Source organism: Rhinatrema bivittatum, chromosome 19 (assembly GCF_901001135.1).
Source record: "Rhinatrema bivittatum chromosome 19, aRhiBiv1.1, whole genome shotgun sequence".
NCBI lineage: Eukaryota > Metazoa > Chordata > Amphibia > Gymnophiona > Rhinatrematidae > Rhinatrema > Rhinatrema bivittatum.
This window is the reverse complement of record NC_042633.1, coordinates 35768365-35786049: the sequence shown is the minus strand read 5'-3', so window position 1 is coordinate 35786049 and position 17685 is coordinate 35768365. Positions and strand designations below refer to the sequence as shown.

General features: G+C 53.1%; 1 protein-coding gene across 4 annotated transcripts; it reads left to right on the top strand.

The window, feature by feature from the left end:
• The first annotated feature begins 117 nt into the window (after positions 1-117).
• TAP1 (transporter 1, ATP binding cassette subfamily B member) lies at positions 118-16762 on the top strand. Of its 4 annotated transcripts, none has more exons than XM_029584733.1 (12): positions 119-262; positions 1025-1566; positions 2125-2239; positions 2569-2699; positions 4317-4522; positions 5300-5497; positions 10250-10378; positions 11471-11659; positions 11930-12103; positions 13061-13220; positions 13466-13602; positions 14747-16762. In XM_029584733.1, the coding sequence occupies exons 2-12, from the start codon at positions 1059-1061 to the stop codon at positions 14969-14971; spliced, it is 2172 nt and encodes a 723-aa protein (XP_029440593.1). In that variant the 5' UTR covers positions 119-262; positions 1025-1058; the 3' UTR covers positions 14972-16762. The 4 variants fall into 4 exon arrangements, with proteins under 4 accessions (XP_029440596.1, XP_029440593.1, XP_029440594.1 ...); XM_029584734.1 differs by having other exon boundaries at positions 123-326; XM_029584735.1 differs by lacking the exon at positions 119-262 and adding an exon at positions 439-607.
• The last annotated feature ends 923 nt before the right edge of the window (positions 16763-17685 follow it).

Sequence of the window (17685 nt, the reverse complement as noted above, 5' to 3'; positions counted from 1 at the left end):
CCGAGTCCCCGCCAGAGGGCGCCCCCGACTCCCTCCGCATTTTCGCTTTTACTTTCACTTTCCCGTAACTGCCCCGAGAGCGGGGGAAATCCGAGGAGGGGCGGACGGCCAGACTGACACCTGCGGCGGGGGAGGGGGCGGGGCGGACACCGGCAGCCTTCGCTTTCACTCTGCTGCGGGGGAATCTCCCGGGAAAGACGGACACCGGCGGGGTCTGCACCGTTCTCCTTCTCTGACTCGGGGCGAGGGAGGGCAGGAGGAGGTGAGAAGGATCCTGGGCGAGCAGGGATCGGACGGGGCTTAGGACTCATCTACCAAGCGCGACGGTATACGCTCTGACCGCAGTCTGCCGGTACCGTGGCACTAAGGGCTCAGTCCCGTCCCCCCGATCCTGGGCTGGCAGGACAGCCGAACATCTGTCCGGGTGCCAATAAACATCTGGCAGATTCGGAGCCATGTATAGAGATAAATCACCCTCGGTCTATAGGGGATGGGGTGATTATCCCTCACAGGTTAAGAACCGCCCCCCTCCCCTCAGCATCCCTGTGCCTATAACACGGTCTCTGCAGTAATCGGATTTTGTTTCCGTATAAATTCATCCTTAAGTGTGAGCTTCTCTTGGATCTCTCTGCTGTAACGGGATGCTGCTCCTTCTGTCTCTGTTTACTGTCTCTGCCTGCTCTCTGTCACTGCGTGATGTCTCTGGGCACTGACTGAATCTGTGTGCGCTTTGTCGCTGTACTGTCTCTGTCACTGGCTTCTGTCTGTCACTGTGTGATGTCTCTCTCTGGGCGCTGACTGTCTCTGTGTGGGCTTTGCCTCTGTACTGTCTCTGTCACTGGCTTCTGTCTGTCACTTTGTGATGTCTCTCTGTGGGTGCTGACTGTCTCTGTGTATGCTTTGCCTCTGTGTAATGTCTCTGCATGCTGTTACTGGCCTCTGTCTCTGGGTGTTGCTTGTGTACTAATTGCCTGTGCCTGCTCTGTGTTTCTGGGCTCTGACTGTCTGTGTGTTTCGTTCTTAGGTCTCTTGGCTGGACCCTTCTGCAGTCTGGGAGGATGAAGCCAGCACTGGCCCTGTGGTTGCTCCCGGCTCTGGACTTTGCAGCTGTTCAGCTACTCCTGCTGCTCTGTCCTCTCCTGCAGCTGCAGGAACCTCTGGCTATTACCTGGATCTCCTCACTAGCCCGCCTGGGCCTCCTGGCTGTTACTGCGCAGGCTGTGTGCGCGGCCTGGGGGCTTCCTGCCCGGTTACAGCGGCAGGTGCTGCTCCTGTGCCTGACTCTCCTCTCCCTGCTGCTCCCCTGCTATGCCACTCTGATCTCTTTCATTGATCCTCAGGCCACGGCAGAGCTCCTCTGTGGATGGGGCCGGTGGGATGTATTGGCATTCACCTATCTCATCACCGTGGTCGCGGCTGTATTGTGGCACCACTTTTCTCCCTTTGAGCGTGAGAGTGAGACGAAGGAGCAGTCCTCAGCTTCTCTGGGCAAGCTTCTGTCCTGCATCAGCCCCTATGCTGGCCGCTTTCTGGTCGTGGCTGTTCTGGTGGTGGTGTCATCCTTGGGTAAGTTCCATACACAGCACTTTTCGGTACAATGTGCGACACAGAGAGGTTAAGTGGGCTGGCAATGTGGTCTTGGTGGGAAAGACCCAGGTTCCAATCCCACTACTGCCACCAGCTGTCACCGTGTGGCAGCCTCCTGCTGAGAGCACAGAGGCTGTGACACCTGCAGACCCGAGTTCCAGTTCCACCGCTGCCACCTCGTCATGCGGCTTTCAGGAAATCACTTAGGGCCAGACACGCTAAACTTTTATCCCATCGTTACAAAATGGGAACAAACAGGCACCCTAAATCATCCTGTGCTGTCACTGCGCCGTGAGCTTGGCTGTGCCCACAGAGAGATTGCCAGTGTGAATGTAATAAATTGCTAGGTTTTGGGGATTTTTTCACGGCTGGCTGCACGGTCACTCCGTTGTGTGCCCCTGGGGTAATGGCTTTTATCAGAGAGGCGGCCCGGGATGAGATCATGGAAATTGCTCTCCCTCCCTCCGCCGATTCCCTCGCTCCCCCCCCCCCTGCCATTCCGACGTACATTTACTGAGGTCCACCTCCCTGTTGCAGGCGAGATGGCCATCCCTCATTACACGGGGTGCATGACGGACTGGATCCTGAACGAGGAGAACCCCTTGGCGTTCGGCACCGCCATACTGATAATGTCCCTCCTCACCATTGGAAGGTAAGAAGCCCTCCTGTTCGGACACACCTTCCCCTCCCCCTCCCCGTCAGCGTGGTGCCTCAGCCACCCCCAGGCCTCCCTCCTCTCCCCACCAGAGTGGATCTTTCAGGGGCTCGCTCGCTCGCTCTCTCCTTTAGCTGGGTTTTTTTCTATGGATTTAGCTTGGATATTTCCTAGATGAATAAATACAGGTAACAATATTCATGCAGGAGGACTTAATGCAGCTTGGGGAGGTGAGGGAAGGGGGTTACAGTGAGGTGGGGGTCATTCTCCTAGTAAAATAACCTTGTTTTGGGGTGCGGTGGGGTTGTCTCTGTATCTCTCCTCAGCGCCGTGACGGAGTTCATCTGTGACTGCCTCTACAACATCACCATGAGCCTCGTCCACATGGGCATCCAGAGCCGGGTCTTCCAGTCCGTGCTGCGGCAGGAGTTGGCTTTTTTCGACACCATACAGACAGGTGACCCCCCCCACCGCATGCGTTGCTCGTCTCCAAGGCGACTTGCCCTGCGTGGGATCGTCAAAACGTCACTCATTTGCCCAACAGTTCATATCTCCACTTCCTGCAGGCTGAAACATCCTTGTCGACCCGGTGGTGCATGCACAACACACGGGGAGGCAAAGGTCTGACCCAGAGGTCATAGTGTCAGACCCAGGGGGGGTGGAGGGCAGTGAACTGTGGGATCTCCGAGCAGATCTTAAGTATCCCTGGTAAGGACTTCCAGTATCTCTGATGATGTCTCCAGTATCTTTTATTAATGGTTCTAGTATCTCGTCAAGTGCTTCAGGTATTTCTGGCTATGACTCTGGTATCTCCAGTGATGGCTCCGGTATCTCTGATAGTGTCCCTGGAATTTCATTCTATTTCATTTATTTAAATTTTTATACAGCAGCTTTTAGATTCCCAGGATTCAAACCAAAGTGATGAATATAATAAAAAGCACAGCATAATATACATAAAAATAGCACCTTGGTCATAGACCACCAATATACAAAATATAGTTCAGGAATACTGTATAAATTACAAAAAATATCTCTGGTGATAGCTCCAGTAAGACTCTGGTATCTCTGCTGGTGACTGGTATCTTTCACTAATAGTTCCAGTAGCTCTAGTGATGGCTTCAGTATCTATGATTATCACTCTGATATCTTTGGTGATGGTTCCAGTGTCTCTGATGGTGGCTCTGGTATCTCTGGTGGTGACTCTGGTATCTCTGGTAGTGGCTCCGTTATCGCCACTGATGGTACTGGTATCTTTCATTAATGGGACTAGTATCACTGGTATCTCTGATGATGGTTCTGGTATCTTTGTTTGCTTCTCTGACATCTCCAGTATCTCTGGTGGTGACTCTGGTATCTCTGATGATGGTTCTGGTATCTTTGTTTGCTTCTCTGGCATCTCCAGTATCTCTGATGGTGGCTCCAGTACTTCTGGTTATGACTCCAGTATAGAAACATAGAAATATGACAGCAGAAAAAGACCATACAGCCTTAATCTGCCCATCCACGCAACTGTTCAACTCTACAATCCTTGTGCTCGTTCCATGCATTCTTGAATTCAGATAATGGATCTCGAGTGTTGGCTCTGGTATCTTTCATTAACGGTTCCAGTATCTCTGGTTTTGTCTCCGGTATCTCCGGTGAAGGTTCCAGTACCGCTGTTTGTGTCTCTGGAGCCTCCAGTGACGGCTCCGGTTTCTCTGGTTGTGGCTCCAGAACCCCCAGTGATGGCTCTGGTTGCTCTGGTTGTGGCTCCGGAACCCCCAGCGACGGCTCTGTTTTTTCTGGTTGTGGCTCCGGAACCCCAGCGACGGCTCCGGTTGCTCTGGTTGTGACTCCGGAACCCCCAGCGACGGCTCCGGTTTCTCTGGTTGTGACTCCGGAACCCCCAGCGACGGCTCCGGTTGCTCTGGTTGTGACTCCGGAACCCCCAGCGACGGCTCCGGTTGCTCTGGTTGTGGCTCCGGGACCCCCAGCGACGGCTCTGGTTGCTCTGGTTGTGACTCCGGAACCCCCAGCGACGGCTCTGGTTTCTCTAGTTGTGACTCCCGTCTCTGCCTTTCTCTTGCGTCCCCAGGTGACATCACTTCGCGCATCACGGCAGACACGCAGGAGATGAGCGAGTCTCTGAGCAGTAAGCTGAGCCTTGTCATGTGGTACCTGATGAGGGCCGTCTTTCTCTTCGCCTCCATGCTGTGGCTGTCCTGGAAACTCTCCCTCTTCACCCTCCTCGGGCTCCCGGTCATCATGGTCATCCCCAAACTCTCTGGAACCTTCTACCAGGTATAATCGCCATCAATCTCACGAGTGCAGGTCTCGGGGGGGGGGGGGGGGCCCTAACCTGGGCTCCTGGAGTCCCAGCCACACCCTGAAAAGGTCACCAGAGCAAGATAACATTAATGGCAAAGAAAGCCACAGGGTGTAATTATAACAGGCTGTCAGTGTACTCAGCACTGTACAAAAGCATTACAAAGAGAAGGAGGTGTAGAGCATGAGCAGAAAAAGGCTTCAAAGAGCAGAACGATGCCATCTCCCAGCTCCCCTCATCTCTTAGTGACCCCCCCCCCCATTATGAAGCTATCACCCCTCACCTCCAGTATATGGCTGTCGCACCTCTCATCTCCTCTTATCCCCCTCACATTTCCCAGCTCCCCCTCATCTCTTAGTGACCCCCCCATTATGAAGCTATCACCCCTCACCTCCAGTGCTGTCGCACCTCTCATCTCCTCTTATCCCCCTCACATTTCCCAGCTCTTAGTGACCCCCCCTCTAAATCCCATGTGTATAATACAGACAGCCTCCCTCCGTCTGCCGCACCCCTCGACCCGCTGTATTCGTGAGGAGGTTCACACGCTGTACACGTCTTTCCGTTCTGCAGTGGCCGTGACGCTCCCTGGTTATGGGGGACCGAGCAGGCTGCAGGCTCTCTGCTGTTTGCCTCTCTGGATGGATTTGCATCGCCGGAGTCTCCGACGAGACCTCGCTAAAGGCCTCTGCGCCGGGAGTTTTTAATCCGAGTGTGATGGGTTTCTTGATCTGCTCCTCTCCCCCCTCCCCCAGGAACTGGCCATCCACGTGCAGGCGTCTCTAGCCCGGGCTAACCAGGCGGCCTCGGAGACCCTGGCCAACATGAAGACGGTCCGGAGCTTCGCGGCCGAGGAGGAGGAGGCCGAGCGCTACAGCGAGAGACTGAGCGAGACGTACCTGCTGAACAAGAAGGAGGCCGCGGCCTACGCCGGCTTTATGTGGACCAACAGTGTGAGACTTTAACTTTAACTAACCATAATAATGATACGATTAGGCGCCCAGTCCCGGGGAGAGAAGGAAGGGACCAAGCTGCTCGCACAGTGACACCTAGTGGTCGAGCAGTGGAAGTGCCTCTACAGAGAGCTGCATTCTACCGCTGGCCACAGATCTTCCCGAAATGTGAAACATTACTGTCCTGGCCCAGCCTTGACCCAGCTTCTGAGCCCTGAACGGTCGTGGGCAGTGTTCTCCCAGTTACCAGTGGGAAAGCTGAATGTCTGCAGACCATGCTTGAAACGGTGGCTGTCTCTGAGCTCTAACCTGCCTCTGTGTCCCGGCCGGGTCCTTAAATTGGCCGTAAAGCACAGCCTTCAGCCGTTGATCCTGAGGCAAAGCCGACACATTTCCAGCATGGACTGCAGGCTGATTCTGTCAAGGGTCTCCTTGCTTGTGACCTGTGGATCCCAAGCGACTAATGATTTTTCTTAGAGAGGGAAGCTGGAAGGTGCCCAGCCTTTGCTCCTGCTTAGAAATCCTCACCCCCTGTACTGTATCCCAGAGATAAAGGCCTTGTAATCTGACAGCTTCTTGATTCTCCCACTGCTCCAGCTGGAGGCTCTGTATATCAGGGATGTAATGTGACAGCCTCTTCTGCCTCTCACTGCCTCTAGCTCTCCGGGCTGGCTCTGTATATCAGGGATGTAACGTGACAGCCTCTTCTGCCTCTCACTGCCTCTAGCTCTCCGGGCTGGCTCTGTATATCAGGGATGTAATGTGACAGCCTCTTCTGCCTCTCACTGCCTCTAGCTCTCCGGGCTGCCTCTGTATATCAGGGATGTAACGTGACAGCCTCTTCTGCCTCTCACTGCCTCTAGCTCTCCGGGCTGCCTCTGTATATCAGGGATGTAACGTGACAGCCTCTTCTGCCTCTCACTGCCTCTAGCTCTCCGGGCTGGCTCTGTATATCAGGGATGTAACGTGACAGCCTCTTCTGCCTCTCACTGACTCCAGCTCTCCGGGCTGCCTCTGTATATCAGGGATGTAACGTGACAGCCTCTTCTGCCTCTCACTGCCTCTAGCTCTCCGGGCTGGCTCTGTATATCAGGGATGTAACGTGACAGCCTCTTCTGCCTCTCACTGCCTCTAGCTCTCCGGGCTGCCTCTGTATATCAGGGATGTAATGTGACAGTCTCTTCTGCCTCTCACTGCCTCTAGCTCTCCGGGCTGGCTCTGTATATCAGGGATGTAATGTGACAGCCTCTTCTGCCTCTCACTGCCTCTAGCTCTCCGGGCTGGCTCTGTATATCAGGGATGTAACGTGACGGCCTCTTCTGCCTCTCACTGACTCCAGCTCTCCGGGCTGGCTCTGTATATCAGGGATGTAACGTGACGGCCTCTTTCTGCCTCTCACTGGCTCCAGCTCTCCGGGCTGACTCTGTATATCAGGGATGTAATGTGACAGCCTCTTCTGCCTCTCACTGCCTCTAGCTCTCCGGGCTGGCTCTGTATATCAGGGATGTAATGTGACAGCCTTTTCTGCCTCTCACTGCCTCTAGCTCTCCGGGCTGGCTCTGTATATCAGGGATGTAACGTGACAGCCTCTTCTGCCTCTCACTGCCTCCAGCTGCCCGGGCTGGCTCTGTATATCAGGGATGTAACGTGACAGCCTCTTCTGCCTCTCACTGCCTCTAGCTCTCCGGGCTGGCTCTGTATATCAGGGATGTAATGTGACAGCCTCTTCTGCCTCTCACTGGCTCCAGCTCTCCGGGCTGACTCTGTATATCAGGGATGTAATGTGACAGCCTCTTCTGCCTCTCACTGCCTCTAGCTCTCCGGGCTGGCTCTGTATATCAGGGATGTAATGTGACAGCCTCTTCTGCCTCTCACTGGCTCCAGCTCTCCGGGCTGACTCTGTATATCAGGGATGTAATGTGACAGCCTCTTCTGCCTCTCACTGGCTCCAGCTCTCCGGGCTGGCTCTGTATATCAGGGATGTAACATGACAGCCTCTTCTGCCTCTCACTGCCTCTAGCTCTCCGGGCTGGCTCTGTATATCAGGGATGTAACGTGACAGCCTCTTCTGCCTCTCACTGCCTCTAGCTCTCCGGGCTGGCTCTGTATATCAGGGATGTAACGTGACAGCCTCTTCTGCCTCTCACTGCCTCTAGCTCTCCGGGCTGCCTCTGTATATCAGGGATGTAACGTGACAGCCTCTTCTGCCTCTCACTGACTCCAGCTCTCCGGGCTGGCTCTGTATATCAGGGATGTAACGTGACAGCCTCTTCTGCCTCTCACTGCCTCTAGCTCTCCGGGCTGGCTCTGTATATCAGGGATGTAATGTGATGGCTCTTCTGCCTCTCACTGACTCCAGCTGCCCGGGCTGGCTCTGTATATCAGGGATGTAATGTGACAGCCTCTTCTGCCTCTCACTGCCTCTAGCTCTCCGGGCTGGCTCTGTATATCAGGGATGTAACGTGACAGCCTCTTCTGCCTCTCACTGCCTCTAGCTCTCCGGGCTGGCTCTGTATATCAGGGATGTAACGTGACAGCCTCTTCTGCCTCTCACTGACTCCAGCTCTCCGGGCTGGCTCTGTATATCAGGGATGTAATGTGACAGCCTCTTCTGCCTCTCGCTGCCTCCAGCTCTCCAGGCTGGCTCTGTATATCAGGGATGTAATGTGACAGCCTTTTCTGCCTCTCACTGCCTCTAGCTCTCTGGGCTGGCTCTGTATATCAGGGATGTAACGTGACGGCCTCTTCTGCCTCTCACTGACTCCAGCTCTCCGGGCTGGCTCTGTATATCAGGGATGTAACGTGACAGCCTCTTCTGCCTCTCACTGGCTCCAGCTCTCCGGGCTGACTCTGTATATCAGGGATGTAATGTGACAGCCTCTTCTGCCTCTCACTGCCTCTAGCTCTCCGGGCTGGCTCTGTATATCAGGGATGTAACGTGACAGCCTCTTCTGCCTCTCACTGCCTCTAGCTCTCCGGGCTGGCTCTGTATATCAGGGATGTAACGTGACAGCCTCTTCTGCCTCTCACTGACTCCAGCTGCCCGGGCTGGCTCTGTATATCAGGGATGTAATGTGACAGCCTCTTCTGCCTCTCACTGCCTCTAGCTCTCCGGGCTGGCTCTGTATATCAGGGATGTAACGTGACAGCCTCTTCTGCCTCTCACTGCCTCTAGCTCTCCGGGCTGGCTCTGTATATCAGGGATGTAACGTGACAGCCTCTTCTGCCTCTCACTGACTCCAGCTGCCCGGGCTGGCTCTGTATATCAGGGATGTAACGTGACAGCCTCTTCTGCCTCTCACTGACTCCAGCTCTCCGGGCTGGCTCTGTATATCAGGGATGTAATGTGACAGCCTCTTCTGCCTCTCGCTGCCTCCAGCTCTCCAGGCTGGCTCTGTATATCAGGGATGTAATGTGACAGCCTTTTCTGCCTCTCACTGCCTCTAGCTCTCCGGGCTGGCTCTGTATATCAGGGATGTAACGTGACGGCCTCTTCTGCCTCTCACTGACTCCAGCTCTCCGGGCTGGCTCTGTATATCAGGGATGTAACGTGACAGCCTCTTCTGCCTCTCACTGGCTCCAGCTCTCCGGGCTGACTCTGTATATCAGGGATGTAATGTGACAGCCTCTTCTGCCTCTCACTGCCTCTAGCTCTCCGGGCTGGCTCTGTATATCAGGGATGTAACGTGACAGCCTCTTCTGCCTCTCACTGCCTCTAGCTCTCCGGGCTGGCTCTGTATATCAGGGATGTAACGTGACAGCCTCTTCTGCCTCTCACTGACTCCAGCTGCCCGGGCTGGCTCTGTATATCAGGGATGTAACGTGACAGCCTCTTCTGCCTCTCACTGACTCCAGCTCTCCGGGCTGGCTCTGTATATCAGGGATGTACAGAGAAGGGCTACCAAAATGATAAGGGGAATGGAACAACTCCCCTATGAGGAAAGACTAAAGAGATTAGGACTTTTCAGCTTGGAGAAGAGACGACTGAGGGGGGATATGATAGAGGTGTTTAAAATCATGAGAGGTCTAGAATGGGTAGATGTGAATCGGTTATTTACTCTTTCAGATAGTAGAAGGACTAGGGGACACTCCATGAAGTTAGCATGGGGCACATTTAAAACTAATCGGAGAAAGTTCTTTTTTACTCAACGCACAATTAAACTCTGGAATTTGTTGCCAGAGAATGTGGTTCGTGCAGGTAGTATAGCTGTGTTTAAAAAAGGATTGGATAAGTTCTTGGAGGAGAAGTCCATTACCTGCTATTAGGTTCACTTAGAGAATAGCCACTGCCATTAGCAATGGTTACATGGAATAGACTTAGTTTTTGGGTACTTGCCAGGTTCTTATGGCCTGGATTGGCCACTGTTGGAAACAGGATGCTGGGCTTGATGGACCCTTGGTCTGACCCAGTATGGCATTTTCTTATGTTCTTATGTTCTTATGTAACGTGACAGCCTCTTCTGCCTCTCACTGCCTCTAGCTCTCCGGGCTGGCTCTGTATATCAGGGATGTAATGTGACAGCCTCTTCTGCCTCTCACTGACTCCAGCTGCCCGGGCTGGCTCTGTATATCAGGGATGTAATGTGACAGCCTCTTCTGCCTCTCACTGCCTCTAGCTCTCCGGGCTGGCTCTGTATATCAGGGATGTAATGTGACAGCCTCTTCTGCCTCTCACTGACTCCAGCTGCCCGGGCTGGCTCTGTATATCAGGGATGTAATGTGACAGCCTCTTCTGCCTCTCACTGCCTCTAGCTCTCCGGGCTGGCTCTGAAAGTGGGGATCCTGTACTATGGGGGCCGCCTGGTGACCGCCGGCTACGTCAGCAGCGGAGACCTGGTGGCATTTGTTCTGTATGAGCTGCAGTTCACCCCCGCGATGGAGGTAAGTGCACCCCGAGACCTCGGACACACTGACGAGGCTTCGTCATCCGCTGGAACCTGCAGCCTTTCACTGCAAGAGCCGGGCAGAGAGGGGCAAGAACTGAGGTGGGGGGCATAAGAACCCAGAGCCCTCCCTTCCTTCTCACCAGAACAGAGCAAGAGAGGGGAAAAAAGCCGAGGGGATATGGAAGCCCGCCTCCCCATCCTTCAGAGCAGGGTTAAGGGGAATTTCTGTAATGAAATGTGAATGTACATATCTGATTGCGCTGCGGTTTAATCCTCCTTGCCTTCGGTAGTGAGACCGTATCCAGTCCCTGAGGATCTCCCTCTCTTAGAAACATTGAAAAGTGATGGCAGAAGAAGACCACGCGGCCTGTCTTGTCTGCCCATCCACACCATCTAATTCTGCTTTACAATCTTGGTGCCTGAGAGCGCAGTTCGTTGTCGGTGTTAAAGGGTGTGGAGGGGTAATAGCGCGTCGAAAACGCGCGGCCAACCTTTCCGAAACTAATAGCGCCCGCAACATGCAAATGCATATTGATGGCCCTATTAGTCATTCCCGCACGATACAGAAAGTAAAATGTGCAGCCAAGCCGCACATTTTACTTTCAGAAATTAGCGCCTACCCAAAGCTGGCGTTAATTTCTGCCGGTGCCGGGGAAGTGCACAGAAAAGCAGTAAAAACTTCTTTTCTGTACACTCTCTGACTTAATATCATGGTGATATTAAGTCGGAGGTCCCAAAAGTTAAAAATAATAAAAAATTTAAAAAATAATAAATTTAAAATCGACCTGCGGCTCCTGGGTTGAAAACCGGACGCTCAATTTTGCCAGCGTCTGGTTTCCGAACCCGTGGCTGTCAGCGGATTTGAGAACCAACACCGGCAAAATTGAGCGTCGGCTGTCAAACCCGCTGACAGCCGCAGCTCCTGTCAAAAAAGAGGCTCTAGGGACGCACTAGTGTCCCTAGCGCCTCTTTTTACCGCGGGCCCTAATTTGAATATTTTTATTTACTGAATCGCGCACACAGGAGAGTGGCCTGTGCGCGTGCTCTCCCGCGATTTTTACTGTATCGGCCTGTGTGTCTCTCTCAGGTGCTGCTCAGGATGTACCCCGACGTGAAGAAGGCAGTGGGAGCCTCAGAGAAGATCTTTGAGTACATGCACAGGAGTCCCAGGATCGCAGCCACAGGGAGCCTGGCGCCGGAGACCCTGGAAGGCCACGTGACCTTCCAGAACGTGTCCTTCTCCTACCCCAGCCGCCCGGGCACCCCGGTGCTGAAGGTATGGCAGGGATCGGTGCGGGAGGCGCAGTGTCGTGTTGTGAGTGCAGACACCCCCTCCCCACCCCCATCCTTCCTGGAGTAAGTCTGCCTGTAACACGGCTCAGTCCTGCAGGGTCTGACGGGCTTTCTGGGGGTCAGCTGTGAAGGACAGAGGGCAGGGGTGAAGGACATCCAATAGCTTCATCTTGTCTTCTTTGTCTTCCGTAGTCATTCACGTTCTGCTCTCCTCCAGTCTCTGTCTTATCTCTCTCTCCCCTCACTCCTGCAGGACGTCTCCTTCCAGCTGAGGCCCGGTGAGGTCACCGCCCTGGTGGGCCCCTCTGCCGCAGGGAAATCCACTTGCGTCTGGCTCCTGGAGCGGTTCTACCAGCCGCAGGAGGGAAGGATCTTACTGGACGGAAAATCGATTTGGGAGTACGAGCAGAAGTATTTCCACAGCAAGGTAGGGGGGCGAGGGGAGCGACGAGAGATCATCCAGCCTTTCTATATCACATGGGTCGGGGGGGGGTCTAAATCCAGGCCCTCCCCTGCCTATCCCGCACCGGCATGCTGCAAGGAGGAGGAGACTCGGCTCAGGGTCCAGCTGTTATTTCTGTCAAGTTTAATTCTGAATACGGATGAAAGCGTGAGCTGCTGTCATCTTCCGAACAGACAAACCCTTCACAGTCCAGTTTACAAGTGCTATAGATTGCAGGACCCCCAGATCTTGTCCTTAGTACAAAGGTCCCCACAAAAGGGACAGGGGAGTTTCTGTATCCAGACTACCAAAGATAATTTCCAAAGAATGAACTCGTGATGCTGGAATCCACAGCAGACATAACATTCTCTGAAATCTGGGTTTATTCCATCAATAAATACAAGTTTTAACCGCCCCCCCCCCCCCCACTTCTGCAAACCAATGAATGTTGAGGCGTATACCCCTGCGATGATATTTGTCCTCCCGCCCACCTTCAGCACAGACAGATCTCCCCCTTCCCTGGCACCGCTCTGCTGACCTTAAAACAAAAGCCACACAGCAATATCAAAATTACCCTATTACCACAGAATTAGAGAGATGGGACTGGAAGGGACCTCAGGAGATTATCTACTCTAGGCCATCCCTTGCCTCCAAGCAGGATCCCTGCTGTGCCGAATCCATCCCTGGCAGGTTTGTCTAATCTGCTATTTAAACCCTCCTGTGACAGAGATACTTGGATTTGGTGCATGTCCTGATTACACAGGTATCTTATCTGCACTGCAGTGTGACTGATACAGGCAAAAGAATGGGAGAGATTTGGGGGACAGGTTCTTGAATAAACGGAGTGGGCTTGGGCTGCGAATAAATCACATATATATTCTCCGATTCTTGCGTCTTCCTCGTCAGAACCCCCTGTGATCTGGGCATGCCTTCTGCTTGCAGGTGGCCCTGGTGAGCCAGGAACCGGTCCTGTTTGCCCGCTCCGTGCAGGAGAACATCTCCTACGGGCTGGGAGAGGTGCCCCTGGAGGATGTGAAGGCAGCGGCGAAATGCGCCAGTGCTGACGGCTTCATCTCTGACCTGAATAAGGGCTACCAGACAGGTGAAGCCTCCCCCGTGTGACCAGACAGCTCCCCCTGGAAATGATTTGGCTAGTAACTTCCTTCACCTCTCTACCCGTGCCAAGCTGGTCCCTTTACTACCCTGTTTCAAATCCTTTACCCAGCTCTCCAGCTGTGTTCTGGCTGCCCTGGGAGCCTCTGTGCAGAGGTGGGGGCTCCACGGATCTGTGGTGCTTAATAAAACTGTCCCACTAACCACTTGGGTTGAATTTTCCCCTCCCCATAGATGCTGGCGAGAAGGGGGGACAGCTCTCCGTGGGGCAGAAGCAGAGGGTGGCCATCGCCCGTGCGCTGCTGCGGGACCCTCAGATCCTCATCCTGGATGATGCTACCAGCTCCCTGGATATGGAGACTGAACATCTGGTGAGTGTGACCTCAAGAGGGCAGGTGAGGGTGTGACCAGCAGCATCCGTGGTCACAGGAGGGCAGGCAAAGGTTACAGTGGAGCGGGGCTCCGCGCTAGCCTCATGCAGTTAGCTCCATGCGATCTGTGATATGGCTCAGTTTTTGGGGACCACCCAGCCAGTCAGGTTTTCAGAATATCCACACTGAATATGCATGAGATAGATCTGCATGCATTTGGTCTGTGTACCAGGATAATTTGAATACATGGGTTATCCTGGAAACCAGTCCTGTTGGAGGGTACTCCAGGACTGTATTTGGGGTTCCAGCTCTATGGAAGTGGCACATCTGGGCCAACCTGGTGGCTTAGCAGTTAAGTGCAGTTTGATTCCCGGGCCAGCCTGGACTGGGGTGCTTTGGGGGCAGCGGTCAGAAACCTGGGGGGGAGGGGGTGCAGGAAGTCCCAGTCATTGCACAATGGTGACGCTAGGGGCTGGACTTAAGGTCCATGTTATCCGGGTTCCAGAAGGAGCTCCAGTTTGTGGCCCCCACTTAAGGTCTGTGATGCCTCAGTTGGAGGGGTGGGGGGGGGGGAATTAGAGAATGTGGGATAAAACCCCGGGTAGTTACACATGGAAGCTGCTTTGGCCAGTTCTGCTAGAGCTGGAAACCCAAAGGAGCAGGGGGAAACTGCCCCCCACCACCCCAAAAAAGTGCCATGTGTTTGGGAGACAGATGTGGATGTTACTGTGACCCTGCTGGGGCTGGTGACATCACTGCTTCCCAGGCAAGCTCTGTTACCCTCTCGGACCAATTAGAAGTCAGGAATGACAATGGCTTTATGATGTCAGAGGTCTGGACTTAAAATGTCTTAGGAGCCAGTGGAATGATGCAGTTTGCAAACTGAAATCCTATTGGTTGAAATACATTTAGTAATGTTTTCCTCTGAGAAGGGTGGATGGTGTTCCTACTCATCACATGACTACTCTCAGCCAATCCGGAGTAAAGGAGAGTCATAGCTGTGTTTTTAACCCCCCCCCCCCCCCGTACTGTGGTGGAGTTTCACAGGATTTATGGGAGATGTAGTTCTCCCCAGCAGTGCCAGACTCGAGTACATGTAATTACTATTAGTGCTACAGTTCTTATGCTGAGTTCTCCTTCACAGGTGCAGACGGCGGTTTATAACGGCTTCCGGCACAGGACGGTGCTGGTGATCGCTCACCGGCTCAGCACGGCGGAGAGGGCAGACCGGATCCTGGTGCTGGAGGGAGGGCAGGTCACAGAGGAGGGGACGCACCAGGAGCTGCTGGAGAAGAAGGGAAGCTACAGCCGCATGGTGCAGAAACACGAGCAGGGCTTCCAGCGAGACCCTGCCAAAGGAGAAGAATGAGGAAGGGAGAGGCGTGTGCTGGGACTCCTCTCTCCTAGCCTCCAGACACTTAAAAGTCATTTTTGTTGTGCATTCTGATACTGCAGAGTGAACCTGACATGCAAAGCCTGAGATGTGTTTGTCCCAACTCGGATCTGCTGAGATTCCAGGTGTAAAATCTGCAGTTCGCTTTGGTTGTTCGTCACAGGCTGAAGGTGGCTTGGGGACAAAACATTTCATAATTCTAGAGAGAACAGTGCTGAGCAAGGAAGACACAGGCAAAGGTGATTATTGTGCTGCTGATCTCCCAGGGCCGACAGACCTCCTCTTGTCCAACTGCCCTGGCACTGTATATTTTTCAGATGGCCTCACGATCTCCATTGGCGGGTTAGCAAGGTCGGGGGTGGTGTGAGCAGATAGATACACTTACCTAGGTGCGTCCCTATGTGCCTGTAGCCCTGAGGTGTGTGTAGGGAGATGACTTGCATTTCAGGGATAGGCACTTGTCTGTGGGTCTGTCTTTGTTGTGTGAAGGTGGGTGAGATGAAACAAACCCTCAAGGAACCTGCTCGGTGACTCTGAACCCTCCTCTGATAGTAATTTATTGCAGGGGTTCCTGACTGTCCAGGTTCTGGTAGAGAAGCCTTTTTGATGCTTTTCATGCTTTAGAGAGCGCCCTGTGCTCGGAGGCTCAGCACAGTTTGCTGCACACACGCTGCTTTTAGTTCAGGAAATAATCAAATTATTGCTATCTGATTGCTCCCCATGGACCCGTAGAGACTTTTAGAAGACGACTTTAAGGATGCCTACTTGCCAAGAAATAGGGAAGCCAGGGATCAAATAGAGTAGACTGGGCAGCCAAGATGGGCCTTATGGTCCCTTATCTGCAAGGCTAATCCCAGAGGGGATGTGGGAGGTGGGGTGACTCAGCAGGCAAAGTCTGAAGAGTGGGGGAGGGAAGGAGGGAGGATACGGCCTGGCTCGGCGCTGATACTTCCTCACCGGGGGTCGCCACTCCCAAGCGACATCAGACGGAAGAGCGTGACCGGGGGGCAATCACCCCAGTTTATCCTCGTCCCCTGCTCCACGTAAGGGCAGCCCTCCTAATACGTCCTGGCCTTCCTGAGGCACTCCGGCTTCCGTTGTCAGCTGCCCCCACTCACAAACACATGAATGAAAAGTAAAGGGATTGCAGGAGCCAATCAGCACGGATCCTTCTAGGGTGCATTATCCGAGGTGGGGAGAATGGCCTTTTGATTTCAGAGGCTTGCACAATGCCATGTGCATCCCCTTTGCATGGCCTGAGCCACAGAGGAGTCCCACGTGTTCAGACGGGTGGAGGCGGTTACCAGTGTCGGTTCCCCTTCTGTGAGCTCTCTGGAACCAGCCTGGAGGAGCAGCCCTCCCCTTACCTTGTGGTGGATGCATGCAACAGCCTCCCCCTGGGGATGGGGAATTCAGGAAAGCATGGGGCGAGCCCAGGGGAGCTCCGGGGGAGCGCTGGGGATTGTAAAGCTGAATAGTTGGTGTGGATGGGAGTACTGGATGGACTGTAGGGTTTCTGCCGTCACGTTTCTGTGTCCAGACTGTTGGAGAACTCATGGAAATGGAACTGACACAGGGAAGCCAAACATTTCTGTTTTTGCACAGTTGTGGGCTATCGGATCCTATTGCTTCATTTTATGGCTTTGAAAAAAAAATTTATGGGCAGCGCAGGTCTGAACTTTCCACTAATTGTAGATAAGCAACCGGGCAAAATAGTAGTGCTGATGTTTCTCTTTTAAATTTTCTAATAAAAGTTATTTTTGGCTATCTTTGCTCATTCTTATAACCATAAGAAAACTGCTTTCCCCATTAAGCTGACCCACAGTGAGAGCTGGTGGCAGAGGTGGGGTTAGAGCCTACAGGCATGAGGCTGTCACACAGGGAAAGTTAATGGCAGTGGTGGGATTGGAGCCTGGGTGTGCAGGAGTACTGTGAGCACCATGTCATAATACCTCTGTGTTTCTCCATGGTGAGGCCGCACCTTGAGTACTATGTGCAGTTCAGCTCATCACATCTCAAAAAAGATATGTACTGGAAAAGGTACAGAGGAGGGTAACAGAAATGATAAAAGGGGATGGAACAGCTCCCCTATGAGGAAAGGCTAAAGAGGTTGGGGCTGTTCAGCTTGGAGAAGAAATGACTGAGGGGGGATATGATAGAGGTGTTTAAAATCATGAGAGGTCTAGAACAGGTAAATGTGAATCAGTTATTTACTCCTTCAGATAATAGAAGGATTAGGGGGCATGCCATGAAGTTAGCACGTAACACATTTAAAACAAATTGGAAAAAAGTTCTCTCTCACTCAGTTCAGTTAGGCTCTGGAATTCCTTACCGGAGGATGTGATTAAGGCAGTTAGCATAACTGGATTTAAAAACATTTGGACAAGTTCCTGGAGGAGAAGTACATGAGCCGCTGTTAACTAGTAGACTTATAGCCACTACTTATTATCAGCATTAGTAGCATGGGATTTATTTACTGTCTGAAATTCTGCCAGGTACTTGTGGCCTGGTTTGGCCACTGTTGGAAACCGGATGCTGGGCTGGGCCCAGTATGGCATGTTCTTATGACTGTCACACAGGGAGAGTTGGTGTCAGCTGTGGGATTGGAGCCTGGGTGTGCAGGTGTCACAGCTCTGTGCAGTCAGCACTAGGCTGTCATTCTAGCAACAATAAGATATGAAAACAAAATG